General features: G+C 49.3%; 2 protein-coding genes and 1 long non-coding RNA gene across 3 annotated transcripts in view; all 3 read right to left on the bottom strand.

The window, feature by feature from the left end:
* LOC127325597 (uncharacterized) overlaps positions 1 to 1,463 on the bottom strand; it is a 38,000-nt gene extending 36,537 nt beyond the window's left edge. The window contains exons 1-3 of the mRNA XM_051352374.2: positions 1,378 to 1,463; positions 448 to 528; positions 188 to 352 (exon numbers count right to left, since the gene is read on the bottom strand). Coding sequence (XP_051208334.1) covers positions 188 to 337 — 150 coding nt within the window. The 5' untranslated portion in view covers positions 338 to 352; positions 448 to 528; positions 1,378 to 1,463. The remainder of the gene's footprint in view (positions 1 to 187; positions 353 to 447; positions 529 to 1,377) is intronic.
* Positions 1,464 to 3,831: 2,368 nt separating this feature from the next.
* LOC139837776 (uncharacterized) lies at positions 3,832 to 4,380 on the bottom strand. The gene has a single exon (XM_071827045.1). It carries the CDS (start codon positions 4,378 to 4,380, stop codon positions 3,832 to 3,834), a length of 549 nt encoding a protein of 182 aa, XP_071683146.1.
* Positions 4,381 to 13,124: 8,744 nt separating this feature from the next.
* Positions 13,125 to 17,910, bottom strand: LOC127325555 (uncharacterized). The gene is made up of 4 exons (XR_011753955.1): positions 17,770 to 17,910; positions 16,385 to 17,641; positions 16,162 to 16,229; positions 13,125 to 13,530 (listed from the first exon to the last, which is right to left on the bottom strand). It is a non-coding gene; the product is annotated as an uncharacterized lncRNA (long non-coding RNA).
* Between the last annotated feature and the right edge of the window lie 280 nt (positions 17,911 to 18,190).

Here is an 18,190-nt window from a genome sequence, read left to right as displayed (position 1 = left end):
TGGCGTTGCTTCGGAGTATAGCACAGAGACATAACAGTAATTTGATAAAATTGCGCATCCACCACTCGAACATTTTTTTCCAGTAGTTTTATTTTGCTCTATTGTTGGAACAGACAAAAAGTTTTGATCAAGCACATGAGATATTTAGGTTGTTTAAACCAGATTTTCTGTGAAAAGTGAAGTTTACCTTGTAAACAGTTGCAAATCCACCCTCGCCAATTATTCGCTCTTCGGCGAAATTTTGGGTGATGCTCTCTAAAGCTGATAACTTTACATCTCTTGGTTTGATGCTTCCGTCAAATATAAGCTCCAACAACTTTACATTTCTTGATTCCATGATTTCCTTGGCTTCCTAAGAACACAGCGCTCAACTCGCCATAGTTACATAAATCTGATGCAATTCATGAGCCATGAGATTAAGCACCCAAACAAGGGGACATTCCGTACCTATGAGAGACCTGTAGGTGGTCGACGGAGTGCAAGCTGAAACAGTTTATGGAGATGTCCAATGATTTGATCAACCAAACCCTGCATTTTAATGAAGATGCTGAGATGTAGACTAAAACACCAGACGGACCCATGTGCCATAACCATCTCTTTCCCCAGTCTCTCTCACACCTAGGTTGCCCGGATTGATCCGATTCTCTATTTGACTTGGGTACTCAACAATCCAATTAACAAATTAGATACTTGTTTTCTTATTGTTGCTACTTTTTAGAGGCTAAATTTTGGGCGCGCGGTGCAGATATGAACTTAGTTGGAATGGAGGGCAAATCAAACCAAACCAAACCAACAGAGATTTCACAAAAACACGATCTAGATTTCTAGAGCTACATGCTGATAGAGATTTCGGCAGATTCTGGAAAAGGTAATTATACAACAGAAGTAAAACAAACCAAAATGACTAAATTGGGACCATTAACTTGAACAAACCTGTTAGCAGAGGAGTGGCCAGGGCTGAAGAATATATAGACAGTATTTCGATATGAGCAATGGAAACTACCGTGATTAGTGTCCTCAACTCCTCATGCATATAGAGGGGAATCTAGCTACCCTCTAAATCTCCCTCATTTCTTTAGTACTCCTGCATAGTTCCGATTCTCCATTTGACGTAGATGTTCAACAATCCAATTAACTTGTGAGATTTTTTTTCCGTTGTTGTTGCTACTTTCAACAGGCTAAATTCACGGCTTGCGGTGCAGATCTGAACTAAGTTAGAATGGAAGGCAAATCAAACCAAACCAACATGCTGCACGTCGCAAAACACAATCTATACTTCTTATATGCAGAGAGATTTCAGCGGATCTTGGAAAAGTAGTAATACAACAGGAGCAAAACAAAAACCGAAATGACTCATAATCATTGACTTGTACATACCTGATAGTTGTGGAGCGGGCTGCAGGCTGAAGAAGATACGGACTGTATTGTGAAATGAGCAATGAAATGCTATCATGATTAGTGTCCTGATGTTTATACAGGGGAGAGCTCCCTTTCTCTCAAAAAAAAAAAGGGGGGGGGGGGGGAGAGATCCCTCCGAAGGGCGGGTGGTTGCACGAAATAACTCTGGCGCGGACGGCCACGCGGCCATGCAGGACGAGACGCGTCCCTGCGTCGCCTGGGAAAACAGGGACGCCATTAACGTCGCTTGACCAAAGGTAGGCGACGGGGTTTTAGCCTTCCGTGCCGCTGACGGGTCGGCCCCGCCACTCCCCGCCTCGCTTTTCGTTGTGTCCGGCGTCCCCGGAGCGTCCCCTGTGGGACGGGGACGGGCTCGGGGCGCCGGACACCGTATAGGGCCGCGCCGGACAAAAAAGGGCTTTGGGGGACGCGGCTGGAACGCTTTTTTTGTCCGGCGCGCCCCAAAATCCCTTTGGGGGACGCTTTGGGGGACGCGACTGGAGATGCTCTAAGGCACTGTCGCTGTGGGCAATCACGCCGTGGCTGCCTCTCAGCCTCTGTCCTTGGAGAGACTTTGCATCGGCACGCTGGTGAACCGTGACATCTAATACTCCCTTCAATCCATAATATTTGTCGAAACGAGTGAACAGATAGACTAAAATGTGTACAGGATACGTGTCATTCGGAGGGAGTATCAATAGTCCTAATTAGATGATACAGTATGCAGGTACAACACTGTTCAGTATGCAGATACAGGCGGAACAGTACTGGGCTAAGTCAGCAACATGTAGCCGTGACTTACCTCCTTAAAGTCAACCAAGCTGTCTTACTAAATCGGCATTTGATGGTCGTGCGGGCTTCGTCTTGTGGTTGTATGTGTCTTCCGAGTTATGTGCTGTGTTGTTTAGTTGTGCTATTGTTCTATAGGTTTTTCTTGTGTGGGGTTTGTTGTTCATGCTATAGGAGTCACTGCCCATAAAAAATGACAGGAAGGAGATTTCTTCGTTGTTCCGGCGTACGAAGATTTTTTTGGTAAAAAATTCAGTTGAAAAAACCAACACTGTATGTGCACTGGAGTCCGCCTGAAGGAGATGTACATATAGATGGGATTTTTGATGCCGGTACTGCTTCGGGCGGCTGGGGCTTTTCGTTCAGAGATAACACAGGCTACGCTGTTCTGACCTGAACAAACAGAGCACAGAGGTGATGCGACCATCCACCGCCTAGGGTTAGCTCCCGCCGCCACCGAAATCCTCCTGTCCAGCGCCGCTGCCGGCGCAAATGGTCGCCGCCCCTACACCCTTTGGCCCCGCCTCGCCGGTTACCCACCTCCTTCTGGCCCCGCCGCCTCGATTGCCCGCCACCAGACCGACGAGGCGCCGCACCTCCCGCCGCTCGACCGGTCCTCCCGCTGCTCTCCCGCAGGCAGCGCCCTCAAACGTGTCGACCTGCACAGCAGCTCGTCTATGGCAGATCCAAGCTCGGCATTGACCCCATGGCACATCCAGACCACACCTGGAGCTCCCCTGAAAGAAAATGCCCTGTCCAACTCCCTCGTCAGCAGAAGATGACCACGCCCGGATCGACACTGAATGAAACTGAACGAAACTTGGTGTTAAGCACTCCCTTCCGCTGTTAACGGCTACTATTACATCTGATTCTCTAAACTTGAGCGGAAGGTGCAAACATTTTCTTGCTCTGGATACATACGATATCTTCACTTGTCTACATTGCAAACAAAACAAAAAAAAAAAACTTAGGGCTAACATAGACATCACCCATCTAATGCCCCAGAACTCCATAAGCTGAAAAGAAGGGCATTCATAGTTTCTGCAAGCTTATTCAAACCGCAACTTATTACCATCGATTTCTATAAGCTTGCCTCTCCGTAAGCATAAGCCCAAAAGAAGGGGGCCTTAGTGGTACCTCAGTAATGCCAAGAGTGTGAGACATGGCCGGCAGGTATTTATGGGTACAGTTAACCGACACACTGCAATGATGCGTTTCTTATGCAGACAGATGATTTGGTTGTGCTGCTGGTAGGGGCTAGGGTTCTACCGGGTCTAGGGCGGAGGTTGTAAGGGTGGAAGTGAGGGCGGAGAGGCTGGAGGGCTCGGCTCCGGCGGCTGGGCGCCGTCGCGGAGGAAGGAGGCGGCGGCTATGGTTGGGTGCGACTGGGCACAGGGGTCTCCCGTCTCCCTTTAGGAGACGAGACAGTATGAATATTTGTCTGATTAATCACGAAGGGTGCATGTGTTTATATAGGAGGACGGCCTCCTCTAAACCCTAATTTGCTTGGGCTAAGCCCCTAATTTACTTGGGCTAAGCCCACAACTAGCCACTAGTGGGCTTCTTGCGTGTATAGGTCAGACCGACCATAACATCTCTCCCCACCTTCTCAAACAGCTCGTCCTCGAGCTAAACTTCTGGAAACTACTGGCGGAGATCTTCAAGCTTCTCCCAAGTCGCCTCGTCCTCTGGCATGCCTGTCCAATGCACCAAGACGTGCCAAACACCACGTCGCTGCTGGGCCTTCATCACGCGAGCCACACTCGCCGGGGCAGGCTCGAGACGCCCATCCGAAGTAGGTGGAAGAGCTGGTGGTGCAGACGGAGGGTCGCCACGGTAGGCCTTCAGGAGGCCGACGTTGAAGACGTCGTGGAGGCGCGAGCCCGCGGGCAGCTCAAGACGGTAGGCGAGCGTGCCGATGCGCTCCAGCACACGGAAGGGACCGGCGTAACGAGGTCCCAACTTGCGCCTGGAGCGCGGGTCCAAGGACTGGGTCGTCCGGTGAAGAAGGCGTAGCCAGACCCAGTCGCCCACCGCAAACTCCGCCTTGCGATGGTGTGCATCATAGTACCTCCTGGCCAGCTTCTGAGCCTGAAGAAGTCGTTGGCGCGCCTCAGCCAGTATCTCGTCGCGGGTACGCAGCAGGTCATCCGCCGTCTCAGTACGTGTCGTGCCAGGCGCATAGGGAAGCATCGCCGGCGGTGGCCTCCCGTAGACCACCTCAAAGGGAGTGGCGTGCAGCGCGGAGTGGTAGGACGTGTTGTAGCAGTACTCGGCCCACGCCAGCCAGTCCACCCAAGCTCATGGACGATCCCCGGTGATGCAGCGCAGGTACATGGCGATGATCTTGTTGACGACCTCGGACTGGCCGTCCGTCTGTGGATGAAACGCCATGCTCATGCGGAGCTTCACGCCCGCCAACCCAAAGAGGTCCCTCCAAACGTGACCCGTGAACACAGGATCACGATCACTGACGATGGAGGACGGAAACTCGTGGAGGCGAACGATTCCATCGAAGAAGGCGCGTGCCACGGATGCCGCCGTATAGGGATGGCCGAGGGCGATGAAGTGCGCGTACTTGGAGAAGCGGTCGACCACCGTGAGGATGACGGACTTGCCACCAACCTTCGGCAGCCCCTCGATGAAGTCCATGGAGATATCCGCCCACACCTGGGATGGCACGTCCAGCGGCTGCAGTAAGCCCGCCGGACGGAGCGTCTCCGTCTTGCTCCGCTGGCATGTGACACACGCCCGCACCCAATCTCGCACCAGAGCGCCATCCCCTGGAATGTAAAAATCTGCGCGGAGACGGTGCAGGGTCTTCTGGACGCCCTCGTGACCTGCAGAATGCGCCAAGGACAAGGCCTGGTGGCGCAGGTCTCCATGATCCGGCACGAAGATGTGGCGCCCATGGAGGAGTAGTCCCTCGTCCAGGCGCCATGGCGCGGCCAGCTCGCCGTCGGCCAGGCGCTGGCGCAGCTGCTGCGCATCCGCGGCCTTAGCAGTAGCGCGGCAAACCTCGTCGATGAAGGCGAAAGATGGCCCGGAGTGGATGCAGAGGGCCGCACCGACCGTGGGCGCGTCCGCAGCGTCGTCAACGTCGCGGCGGGACAGGGCGTCGGCGACTGTGTTGAGGCGGCCGGGGCGGTACTCGACAGTTAAGTCGAAGCCGAAGAGCTTGCTGATCCACTGGTGCTGCGGCACTGTGGCCCCAAAGATACGCCCGCTAGTGGCGCACCGCCTGGACCAGCCCGATCAGCTCGCGCTCATATGCGGCGAGCTTGTGGTGGCGCACGGTGACATAGGCATCCCCAATGGGCCTGCCGAAGATGATACCCGGAGTTTTCTGAAGGCCCGCGACTCGAAGGATAAGAAGAATCGGAAGCCCAAGTTACTATTAAGAAAAGCTAGAGTTGTATTAGGAAATAATACTTGTAATCTTGCGGGATGAGTTGGAAACCCTCCCGGACTCTGTAACTTGTGTATTACGAATCCCTCGGCTCCGCCTCCTATATAAGGGGGAGTCGAGGGACAAAGAAAGCATCGACTCATTGTCTCACGAAACCCTAGTTTTCACATCGTCGAGCACTTTTCGGCTGAAACCTTCGAGATCTACTTGCCCTCTACTTCCGACTAAAACCCTAGTCTACAACTTGTAGGCATTGATAAGTTAATCCCTTGTCAATTGACGCCGTCTGTGGGAATTAGAGGCGTCAAGGATCTGATCTCGATGGCACGTTCAAGATCGCCGATTTCGTCAACAGCAAGCAACGCAATGGACAGAGGTAAACAGATCGAAACTGATCTAGTCGATTTTGTTCCTCACCCGCCCTCCCGTTTGGATGCATATGCGTATCTGGAGGAGCCTATGGACATGACGTTCGGAAGGTTCCACTTTCGCGTCGAGAAAGAAGGAGCATATCGTCTTCAAATTCCGATCTCGTCGGGATTGTCAGCGGTCGATCCCGATTTTTCAAATTCTACATCATCGATCGAGTCAGGCGACAAGGAGACTTCATCGCCACGCTTCATCAACACCAAGGCAAGCGAAAAACTCGCCAAGATCTTCAGCTACATGTCCTTCGAGTCATCCGCGGACTCCGATATAAGCGATGACTCGAGCAACATCAAAAAAAAATTGTTGGTAAATATATAGCTAATAATAACCTCTCGTCTCGGACAAGAATTAACTGTTTATTTATTCTCGGTGTACTATAAAATATGATTTTTTTTATTAACATTCAAGCATTATGTCTATGTTAACACATATAATTTCATCGCCATATATTGTGTTATTTAGGAGAAAAAATTGGAAAATTCCATAAATCATATATCAACATATATTTGATACCCCTTGTTAATGTTTACACTTATATATCAGCTAAACAGTCCAATGCCAGCAGGTTGGTGTCAATACTGAAACATACATTCTCCTATGTAAAAACCGTTTGAGTTATAAAGCGCCCTTTATCGAAAAAATACATTCTCCTATGCAGATGCAATGACAGATAACTAACACACAACCAAGAATCCAAGAATCTGAAGGATACTGGCCGGTTCAAAATAAGGGTGTGAACAGACTGCACATATGGAGTCCAAAGGATATATTGATGTTAAATCAGATGTCATGAGAAGAAGAAACATAGTTACCATACCTGATGTGATGTGGTTGATGTAGTACTTGGGGAAGGCGTGTGCATAGTACATCGGAATGGCATTTGAATCCTGGGTAGAAACCGGGACAAGTGCTTGCAGAGCCGCATGTTTCATGTCAACAGCAAGAACCCACGCGGCGTCGTCTTCCTCATCCACCTTGGCCAGCATGTAAAGAAGATCATCGTCGCCACGCACAATGAGGGTGGGGTTAAGGTAAAACAGATTCTTCAGTTCGAGCTCTTGTTTCTTGTCATCCGACAACAGGTCAGGGAATAATAGAGCAGAGTATCTTGGGTCAACCGAGATGTCAGCAACGTCAATTGTTCTGACCTTGCACCAATCATCCCAAGAGACCTTCCAGTTCCACGTGGTGGCTTTCCAAGCTTTACCATTGGCCCTGCAGTCAGGATCTTCGAAGTCTACCTCGACAAACTTGATCAGATCATCACAGGAGACGACGTCGCAGAAGTACTCCGGGGCATAGTGAGGGTAGCCGTGCTTGTCGGTGATACAAACCTTTGCTGCGGGTAAGGGGATGTGTATGTGATGACGGGGCGCTCGTCGTCGAAGAGATTGGAAAGAAGAAGAATTCCACGCATGAGATCAACCCAGCCCAGTGAGCTTGCTCCCACTGCGATCCGCTTGGAGCTGGCATGTCTGTCGAATAGTAGCCGATCAGACTCCGACAAGCGCAGCAAAGCATCCCTGCTTCTCCTCCATGCCTTGGTCTCCGACGAGAAGACGTAGGCGCGGTACGCCCAGGCATTGCCACGGGAGTCCCACCGGTGATCGAGGAAGGCCACGGCGTAGTGCTCGTCATCGCCGAGGGGCAGGATACCGAACAGCTGGCTTTCGAACGCTTCGACCGCAGGCTTCGGGTCCGGAAGGAGGTGCAGCGACGGCTTGTTCTTCTTCTTACCGGTGGGGTTTCCTCGGGCTGAGTAGACGAAGTGGTGGTCGGACCCGTCGAGGGTGACGCAGAAGAGCACGAAGGCTCCCTCGGCGGCGATGACGAAGGGCGGCGGGTCGGAGAAGTCTTGATGTGCGATGCCGGGGCAGTGGACGGAGAAGTGGGAGACGTTCGGCGGATCGGCGAGCTAGAAGGACACCGCGACGGCCTGGCCATCCCGCGTGCGGCACGCTGCAGTGGTCGCGTTCCGGTCGCTGGAGATACGCGCCGTCTTGGTGAGCAGGACCCAGTCGGGATAGCCGGAGCGCGCGGAGGTGGAGCCGGAGGCAGCGGCGTTCATCAGGGTGGAGGGGCGGACGGAGACGGTGGAGAGCGCAGCCATGGATAAACTGGAATTGCGGAGTCGGAAACCACGTTGACGGCGGCGGCGGCGTCGTATGGATTTGCGGCGAGAAATTTGCTGTGTTTTTCTTGTTACAAGATAGACACCGACGCCGGGTCTAGTAGAGGGAATCTGAGTCGCGTCTGACTCCGACTCGAGAAATAACCCAGCACTGAAGTCCAGAACGCGCGGTGACGCCGTGTCCATGGAGGATGGCAGGTTGTCTTGTCAGTTGTCACACACTCCGACCTGACGTTTTACACGGAGCACTCATGTCCACTGAATCTTAGGTCCAAAGTCCATGGACAATGGAGATCCAATTCCAGATTTAGCTACACGTCGAAAATCCACATAAGGTCAATGTTTCTTTCTGGTAGCGTGCATCCTTCTCCATCACCTAACGTAATCCCATTTTCCTCCCAAATGAATTAATTACCTACGGAAGTTATTTTTCTGAGTTATTTTTTTTTGAGAAACACAGTAAATTAAGTAACTCCGAAATACTGAACCGGCGGATTGGATCATGAAATTGATGAACTCACCACATACACCTCACTGTCGACGAAAACGTCGCCTCCCACTAAGTTCTGGTGCACGTTTCCTGGTTAGATAAACTTGGGCATGGGCAGCCTGGCCTGGACGGCCCGACCCGGCCTGGCCTGAAAATCCCGGGCCGAGCTAGGCCAAAGTTGCATGTCGGGCTGGGTTCGGGTCTAAATTTTTGGCCCGATGGTCGGGCCAGGCCTGGCCTCGGGCCGAAGGAATTCACGTTTACCAAAGGACGGACCGGGTCACTCGGGCCAGGCCGGGCCTTTTCAGGCTTCAGGCCAGGCTCGGGCCTAATTTCTCAGCCTAACTATCGAGCCGGGCTGGACTCAGGCCTATACATTCAGCTTCGGCCTTTTTTGGGCCTGGCCCAGCCCGGAAAATGCCCAAGTATCTCTACTATTAAGAGCAAACTGGTGAATGCCTGGTGTCACATTTTCAGGATGGACAATAATACCCCCCACGTCTCCTACTAAGATGATTTATCTCAACGCAATCTTGAAAAAAAAACCTGCTACAAAAATGCCACCGTAACTCCTAATCTGGTGGCGCTGCAACAGAATGTCTCTACACAAAAACAGAATATCCGATTAATGAGGAGATCCGTATCCGAGATAACAACTGCCTAATCTTCTCCACAGATTCACAATCAGCCGCAACAGCCTCCACATGTACCACAGGCGACCAGCCTCCACATGTAGAGACCCACATGTACCACAGGCGACGCCGCCATTATCTCTCTGACCTCCCGCCGTTCCGTCGGCTCAAGCATCCACATTAACTCTGCCTCTGTCGCTGCATCCGTCACCACCACCGTCTTCAGCACACCACCACTATCGGCAAGAAGCTAGCAGACCCACATGGAGTGGAATTTGGGAGCACCCATCAACATTATCTCGCAATCCATTCCTGAGCTCACGTGCAGCATGCGGAATCCCCGGTAGGCCCTCACCATCACGATCAGGTTTGAGGTTTATCTCTCCCTTGTACGGAGGTTCTCAACAAGGTGACCTACTGCAGTAGTGTTATCCTACCTGGCGGCACGTACGATCGGGAGCACGCTGAGGCGGCGCTCTACTTGTGGTGCGGCAGGGACGGCGATACGCATGCCGTTTGCATCGAGGAGGCCGTGTTCGCTCTACTCGTCATGGCGCGGTGGACACGACGAGACGCGGGCCGTGTTCGTCAATGAGGCCTCCTGGGTCGACTGACTAAAGTACGTGCTCCATGTCAGGCGAACCTTCAGCAGCAAGTACAATTTTCTAGGCCAACACTAGACCCACATCACCCAAGCAAACCGGACTTGTTTGGTCGACTACATGTCTACATCTGGTACAATTCTCATTCCGCTCCAGCTACTTTCTTCTACCTGCTATGATCAGTTTAGCTGGAGTACTACTACTATGCACACCACAATTGATTTGAGTTCATCTGCACATTGTAGGTGTATACATGTAGGATGGTTGAGAGATTTGACATGGTTGCGCTAGAGCTTTTGATATTCAAGCTGTCTCAGGGTAGGGTCTAGATCTCCAAGGCCAATATTGTGGGTCACCAAACATCTTCATTCTTCACGGAATTTTCAAGGAAAGATTCCAGGAGAGTGAGTACAAGTCCACAACAAGGCAATCGGAGGTAATCCAATCTAAATCCACATGCCTCATGCTCAACCGATCGACTGACAAAGTGCCACTCCTATGTACATGTTCGGTTAAGCTGATCTCCTCAATACCAGTGCATGACTCGGATGCAACGCGACTCCTACAGGCATATGGTCTTTATACGAGAGATTAAGCTGGGCAGCCGACATGTATCATATTATCATATAGTAGCGGGTAACTTTTCTTGCTCTTTTATCATCTTCCATGTGAGATTTATTTCGTTTTTGTTTTCTGGACTTCTCAGTCTATATTGATTATTGATCTCTTCACAAGCATTTAGCACAACTAAACTATAATGGTTTGTCATGTTTTTGTAGGTCGTATGCAGGTTCCTTGCAAGTTGTTAAGCATTGCCGGTCGTCAAGGTTAGAGTAGAGTGGTCAGATAATGCCATGTCAGGAAGTTTGTGCACTTAAATATATAACTAGCATTGATCGAGAGATTCATCAATGTAAGCCACTTACAACGAACACCAGAGTATTTCAAATTTTCTTTAGTTAAATTATATTAGTGTATTTTTGGGGAAATTAAAATGTGCACAAATTGATATATGAAGTTCTTAGCTGGACTGATTTATTTTTAGCAACGCTACTATGAGTTTGTTACCTCCATGTTTTTTGCTTAAAATGTGGATATTATATGCACTGTTGGCTTACCCAAATATATTTTAATTACGATTAATATGTCAATATTATGTGCACTGTCGACATACACAAATATTTTGGAAGAAAAATTACAAGAAAAACACAATGGTGCCACGTTTTATTCATGTGAAGTATACTTTGTGACATTTTGACAAGTATGTGTTGATTGTCTATGTGTGAATTGTTTCATAACAATCATAGAAATTTAGCTAACAAACAATTAAAGTTTAGTTAGATAAGCTGTCTCTTGATTCTAAGAAGTCAAACTTCTGAGGTATGTATATTTTTGCAAGTAATCTCCGGCAATGTGAAGGTTTACTTGGTAAAAATATTTTTAAATATAAATAATTCTTCTGAAATATTTTCAATACCATATTATACAAGTTATGAGAGTGGATTTGGTGACTAGGTGTATACGTGAGCACCCTCTAGATGCCGCACGATCTGATTTGAGATTCGGTTCTCGTCAATTCGGCTTGTTGCCTTGACGTTGTCTTATGCATCGCTAATCGTACTTGGCGTGGGCTGCGGGTCCCGCGTTTCAATGATTGATAACAGGGGATTGCTAAAAATGTGATTTGGGTGTGTTGTTAGTGCTGATGTGGTTTGCTAACCCAACAATGATGGTAACAGGGGATTGCTAAATGTGACACGTGTCAGTCAATGGATGCGTGCTCACGTATACACCCGGTCACCAGGCTTCTTTTGATTATACAAGATTTAACTCGGAGCTTGCAGTTGTCATTGTAGTGGTGTCATGGTGGTGGTACGTCCTCTTTCAAAAAAAATACTACTCTTAGGCATGTATTTTTGTTTACTGTGCCTTTGACACATTAGTAAATATAGTGTTGTGTGTTTATGTGTGTGTGTTAATCAAGCAGAAAGCATGTATTTATTTGTATTTTTGGCCAATGTGTTTTTAGTGGGTCCAAATTGTGTGGAGCTAATGCGACACGAACCAATTGTTTATTTTTCTCTCATCGGATAGATGTGGAATCCTTCTTAGAGGCGGAGTGAACCCTTCTAAAATAAAAGTAGAAGACTACGTAGTAATTTTGTTTTATTTGCTTCGTAAAAGTAGAGGGCCCTTGAGGTGCTTCCTATTTTCATTTGTTTTGAATTTTAGCAAAATATAATTCAATAAAAGTAGGATCTAATTTTTTTAAGAATATTATGGAACTATTTTTTCACACGAATTTGAAAAGGCCGTGGCGAAGCACGGGCATCCAACTAGTGTATATAGATGTGGAAACTTGCAGACACTTGTTTGTCGAATTAACTTAGCTTTATATCTGACTATAGTCGTTTCTATGGTTTGCAAGTGCTTTGGATGATTTCGACTTGGCACTACAGGAACCACCAACCGGTCAATCAGCAGCTATCGAAGCCATGAGGAGCAAAATCAGGCATGTCCTTCTAGCTCTAGACAACTACAGCTAATAAATGCATGTGTCTACTTTATTAGTATTGGAATTAATCATTCATTTACCAGACCTCAATTTTGCACTTGTTCGATTCTTTAGTATACTGGAAATCGTGTCATCGACACTGACGCCAACTGATGCTCAGAGAAGCCCGCTCCTACAGAAAAAGAGGGAAATCCAAGCCCACTACTAGTTCTCTAGCGGGGAAGCATCGTGGACCAGGAGCGGACCCAGGATAAATTTTTAGAGGGGGCAAACATATGATAAGTGATGCAAATATCGTTTCTAAGTGGGGGCAAACCAGCCTTTAGCTTATCATACTACAAGATTTCAGAAAATTGAGTGGGGGCAGCTGCCCTCTTTGGCTATAGGCTGGATCCGCCCATGTCGTGGACGACGAAAGAGGAACATGGGGAGGGACTGGAAAGAAGGAGCCGTGGTTTCGGGTCATCGCAGGTTGCTGTGTTTCGTTGGCTGGTTACTGATATCGCAGATAATTCTCATGTCGTCGTCCCCCTGGAACGTAAGAGATGCATGTAAAAAGATTCTGGAACTCTACATGAAGGTTAATTCCGTCTTCTGTTAATCCATGGAACTGATCACTTGGACTTACTATTTGTTTCCCTGTCTCTTGTGTTTCGTTTTAAAAATGTTTCTGCCTGCATTTTCATAGAAAAGGACAATTAAAGCTACCCAGATTTGCTCTGGAACATGTAGTTGGGTCCTCTGCAGGCAACTATTTTCTCTTGATCTGCTTCAGGGCTTTCACAAATTCATTGCTGACTGCTGTTCTTCGTTCTCCTGAAACTTGGAAATTTAACTTAAGTTCACAAACAGTAGAGCGGATCGCCTGGTACCGTATAAATCCACCTAAAGTTCTGGGGATGGTACATATGACATCAGGGCATGGGTGAACATGCATGCCGAATTGCGATGCACAAGCTACAAGTTATGTTGGTACAGTTCAAGATACTGTCCCAATTTGAGGTCATTGTATCAATCTATTTTAAAATAATTCGATGATTCCGTGCCATGACGAGCAAGGAAGGCTTCGCACAGGCGGTCCTCATTCTCGAGCTCATATCTGAGATTTCTGTTCTATTACTAACCCATGACAGACCTACATAGAGAAACATGCTGTAAGTTATAAGTTCAAAAGCACAAAAAAGGAAAAAACTATCATACTACGTCTGTCTATAAAAGGATGGCACTCTTTGGTGTATAGATATATCCGAATTTAAACAAATCACCGACATCCATTTATAGACGGAGGGAGTACAAGATATTTGAGCTAATCATCTAAAAAAGGAGAGTTCAGCTAAAAGCCAACATATGTGAAATACAATTCCTTCGCCAGCACTTTTCTATAATTTACTAAGGACCGTTTAAAAATTCTACATTTCTTATACACATATGTTAGTTTAGGCCCTGCTGAAACTATGTGAAACTCATGAGACCCGTGTACGGATAGGCAATATCATGATTGCCCGCAAGCAGTTGTGAAAAGAGGTTCTGCTGTGGCTGCGCTACAGCAAGCGAAAAAAAAAAAAAAACAGAGCAGCGCCGCTGAGTGTGCATTAAGTTCAGGTCCCTGGTACTGAGGCATGGGTTCATTGGCTATAAATAACTATTTCAGTATTATCCATTTCAGTGTCCTTTTACTTGTGCAGTAAAATACTATAATGATTGCAGACAGCAATTATCTTGATTTTTTTTTGGACCGGGAATCTCCGCCTTATCTATTGACCCACAGAAGCAATATCTGCCGACTTACACCACAGAACTTTGAGACTTCCCTTTTGCCAAAAGGAGGCCAAACCAAAACCGTACATCCTGCATACCGGTAACAGTTCAAGAGGTTGAACAAAATGCTCAGACTAAAGCCACAAGTAACTATACCTACCCCGCTCCCCCCCCGTGTCGCACCTAGGCAACACTGGGGGCGACCTGAGCGCCGCCGCCACCCTCCCCCACGCCTCGCCCCCATCGCCGCCGCTGCCGCCGGCCCTTGCCGCGGCGGCGGGCCCTGCTGCCGAAGGTAGTAGGGGTCCTCCCTTTCTCTGGTGGCGCTCGCGGAAGGTCGAGGCGGCTGGGGCGTCATCGACCGGCTCGTCGGCGCAGGGGCGCGGGCGGCGGCCCCGGATGGCGGTGGAGGTCCCCTACCCTGCTGCTGCGACGGGGGTGGTCTGGCGGGCGTGGGCTGCTCGCGGCGGCGGATCGCGGGCTTCCCGCCCAGATCTGGCCTGCCGGCCGATGGCATGGACGGGCGGCGGCTCGCGGCCCGTGGCTGGGGAGGATGCCTCCCCTACGGATCTGGTCGCCTCGGCTTCTCGGGCGCGGTTTTCATCATGGTCAGGTGGGGGTTTGGTGCCTGCGAGGTGTGGTGCTCGTGCGGGGAGGAGGTCAGGGCAGCGGCCCTGGATCGATGCTGCTGCATCGTGGCTGTGCGCGGCCTGCGTGTGGTGGCTGTGCCACAACTCCGGTTGTGTGGTTCTATGCAGCCGGGGGAGAGGAGGTCGGGACGGCGGTCCCGGGACGGTGGGTTTTGCGAGGCGCACCACAGCGTGAGGTTCTGTGGTGGGAAGCGTGGCAACGCCGGAGCGGTGGCTCCGGGTAAGAGGCGGACGAGGTTGCTGCTGTGAGGACGTCGGGGCGGCGGCCCCGAGTCGGAGGGCGTGGCGAGGCTCACCATGGCAGGAGGTGCCCTGGTGGTCTGGGAGCTACAAGGTGGCGATGGCGAGCTGCACGGCGGGCATGTCATCTGCGTTTGTTGGACAGACTTCATCGACTTGGGCTTGGTGAACTCCGTACGAAAGCACTGTATCGACCTCGGCCGATGCCGGCGATGTCGGCGTCTTCGGACGTCGCTCCCCTCGTTGGAGGCATCACCGAGGAGCTCCTTCACCTCCCTCGTCGCTTCGGAGTCTCGGACTCTCCGGGTGAAAACCTAAACTCCGGCTTTGGTTGGAGTGGGCGTCGGCAGCGTCATCGTCGCTTCCCCCTTGGGGGCGTCGCCTTAGAGGCCGGTACTCCATCAGTCTATGTTGGCTTGCTTGCTTGGCTGGTTCTCTGTCGGCCAGGTGTGTGCGCGGTCTCGGGACCGGTGTGGAAGCCGGAGCGGCGGCTCCGGGAATTCGTCGACATTCATGGTGATGCCTCTGGTCGCTTGGGTGGCAGAGGCATCGACTTGGCTGGTGCGTGGCCCTGGGGCCAGCGTGGAAGCTGGAGCGGCGGCTCCGGAATTCGTCTGCGTTTGTGTGGTTGCCTCTGGTCGCTTGGGTGGCGGAGGGGTCGACACAGTTGGTGCGCGATCTCGGGATCGGCGTGGACGCCGGAGTGGTGGCTCTGGACTTTCGGCGTTGTGCTGCTTCTGTGGCTTTAGTCGTCGTGCTTCTAGGCGTTGGCTTTGGCCGCTTGGGTGGCAGTGTCGTCGGCCTCGCTGGGGCGCGGTCTTGGGACCGGTGTGTGTGGGTTGTAGCTGTTCGGATGTTGGAGCGGTTGTCTAGCTCTAGGGTGTCGCCTTTCCTGCTTGGGCGGAAGAGTCGTCGGCTCGTGTGGTGCGCGGTCTCGAGACCGGCGTGTTGCGTTGTGTTGTTCGGTTTTCGGCCAGTTTCCCTTATTAACTGGTCATTTTCCCTCTTCTTAATGAAAAGGCAGAGCTCCTGCCGGTTGCTCAAAAAAAAAAGCCACAAGTAATGTCCTTATAGCTGAGTACAAAAGTAGTAATGAGAAAGGAGCTTGCCTTAGTTACCTTCCTTCAAGCCTTTACGTCCAAGAGATTCGACCATGCTGATGCTACCTTGAACTGCTTTCGCCAGGCTGTCAACATATATAGGAAGCCCATAGTTATTAGTTGTGTCTTTTACCGTAATAGTTGTCCATGATACTCATTGGGTGAATTATCAGATCTTTGGAGGTGTCGGTACGGGAAAATGGCAATTGGAGACTTATAACTGAAATGTCAGGGAACTCACCATCGTAAGAACAACTGGCAACTCTTTATCTTTCTTCTTCCAGTATTTACCGACATCGCTAACTTCAACACCTTTAGTCACAATTCCATTCCACACAAAAATCTTGTCTTTGCACTGCAAGTCTTCGGTTTGGTTTCCGTTAAGGATCCTTCTTACCTCGATTGTTTGTGCGGACTGTGGTGGCAGGATCCCTTCTTGTGGTTCCATTTTGTACCGTGCATAATTGTCTTCATGAGACCATATACTGAAACCGACGATGTGGTCCGTAACGTTGGCTATTTTAAACATCCCTTTAGACAAATTTAACATGGACACCCTCTTGTTTGACAGGAAGGGGAAGGGGAGTTGGGGAGGATCAAACTGGATCAACTCGTCTGAGGTACATAATCTCGTCTGCAAAAAAAAGGAAGTGAAAGAATGCCGAGATTGATTATATTAATGGGTACCAGAGAAAAACCAACGTAACTACGCCATCTATTTCTTTCTACGGGAGTAAACGGACCATCATTGACCAAATGCCTACAAAGTAATGCCTCTAAATACACTTGTAAATTTAGTAACGTACGTGTTATGGCAACGAGATCGGCCTACTAGCCAACAATATGGTAGTCGTCACCACATTAGTGACATGAGATTGTCATGCAATTTCAGGCTAGCTGACTGGTGGAACCAGACCTAGATGATGCTCAACTTTGAAAAAGACAATAGATATTCGGACTATTTCAAAAAGTTAAGCAAGACGTGTTCTCATTGAGTATCAAATGTAGGGTGCTCCAAACCGTAGGAGGAGGATTCTACTAACATGGCAGCCTCGTGATTTCAGCTGGTATTAATAGTAAAATAATTTTCTAACACATTCATTGCATAATTATTACTTACCTTATTATAAACAATTGGCAACTCCATACTCCCTTTGTAATCAGCATAGGCCTGAATGTCGCTGGCTTCGACACCTTCATGCACTAAGCTGCTCCATAGAAAGAACTTGTCTTCGCATTGCATGTCATATTGTTCGTCTTCCTCTGGTTCTCTTCTTACAATGAGCCTTTGTGTGGACCGTGGTGGCATAACTCCACTCGCGGGTACTGTGTCATACACGCCCGCATTTGTTTCTGGGTGATATGTTACAAAACCAACATAGTAATCTGTATTATTGATTATATTAACTGGAAACACTAAGGGCTTGTTTGGCATGAAGGGGAGGCTGAGCTCTGACGGGTCAAACTGGATCAGCTCGTTTGAGGTACATGGGGTTGCCTGCCAAGAAAGAACACATCAGTGGATTAATTGGGTCCAAAAGGAAATCACCATCAGTTCGCATTTACAGATTTAAATCAATCATTATTGACTATACAGAATAATACATTGTGCAATCAGGAATTGACCTTTTTAAGAATGATGGGCAATTTCTGACCCTCTTCCTCACCCATGCAGCTAATGATGTCTCCGCTTTTGACACCTTCAGTCACAACACGGCTCCAGACAAAGTTACCTTCTGAGTGCTCCATGGCTTCTAGTTCAGTTTCGTTAGTACACCATGTGAATGTGTGTTTTATAGTGGACCTTGGTGGCAGGATTCCTTTATCCAGTGATATTCTGCCCCGCGGTGCAATCCTATCGATCCAATATGAATGGAAAGCAACATAGAAATCTGTAGTGTTGATTATATTTACACCGAGCAGTAGACTCTTGTTTAGCAAGGCGGGGATGCAGAGCTCAGCTGGATCCAATTTGATCAGCTCACCTGAGATTGATGAGCTTATCTGCAAAATGAAAAGGATTTTCATGCAATGACAAAACATATTT

Source organism: Lolium perenne, chromosome 3, assembly GCF_019359855.2.
Source record: "Lolium perenne isolate Kyuss_39 chromosome 3, Kyuss_2.0, whole genome shotgun sequence".
Taxonomy (NCBI): domain Eukaryota; kingdom Viridiplantae; phylum Streptophyta; class Magnoliopsida; order Poales; family Poaceae; genus Lolium; species Lolium perenne.
Note: the sequence above shows the minus strand (reverse complement) of the source record. Positions and strands in the feature narration are given on the sequence as shown.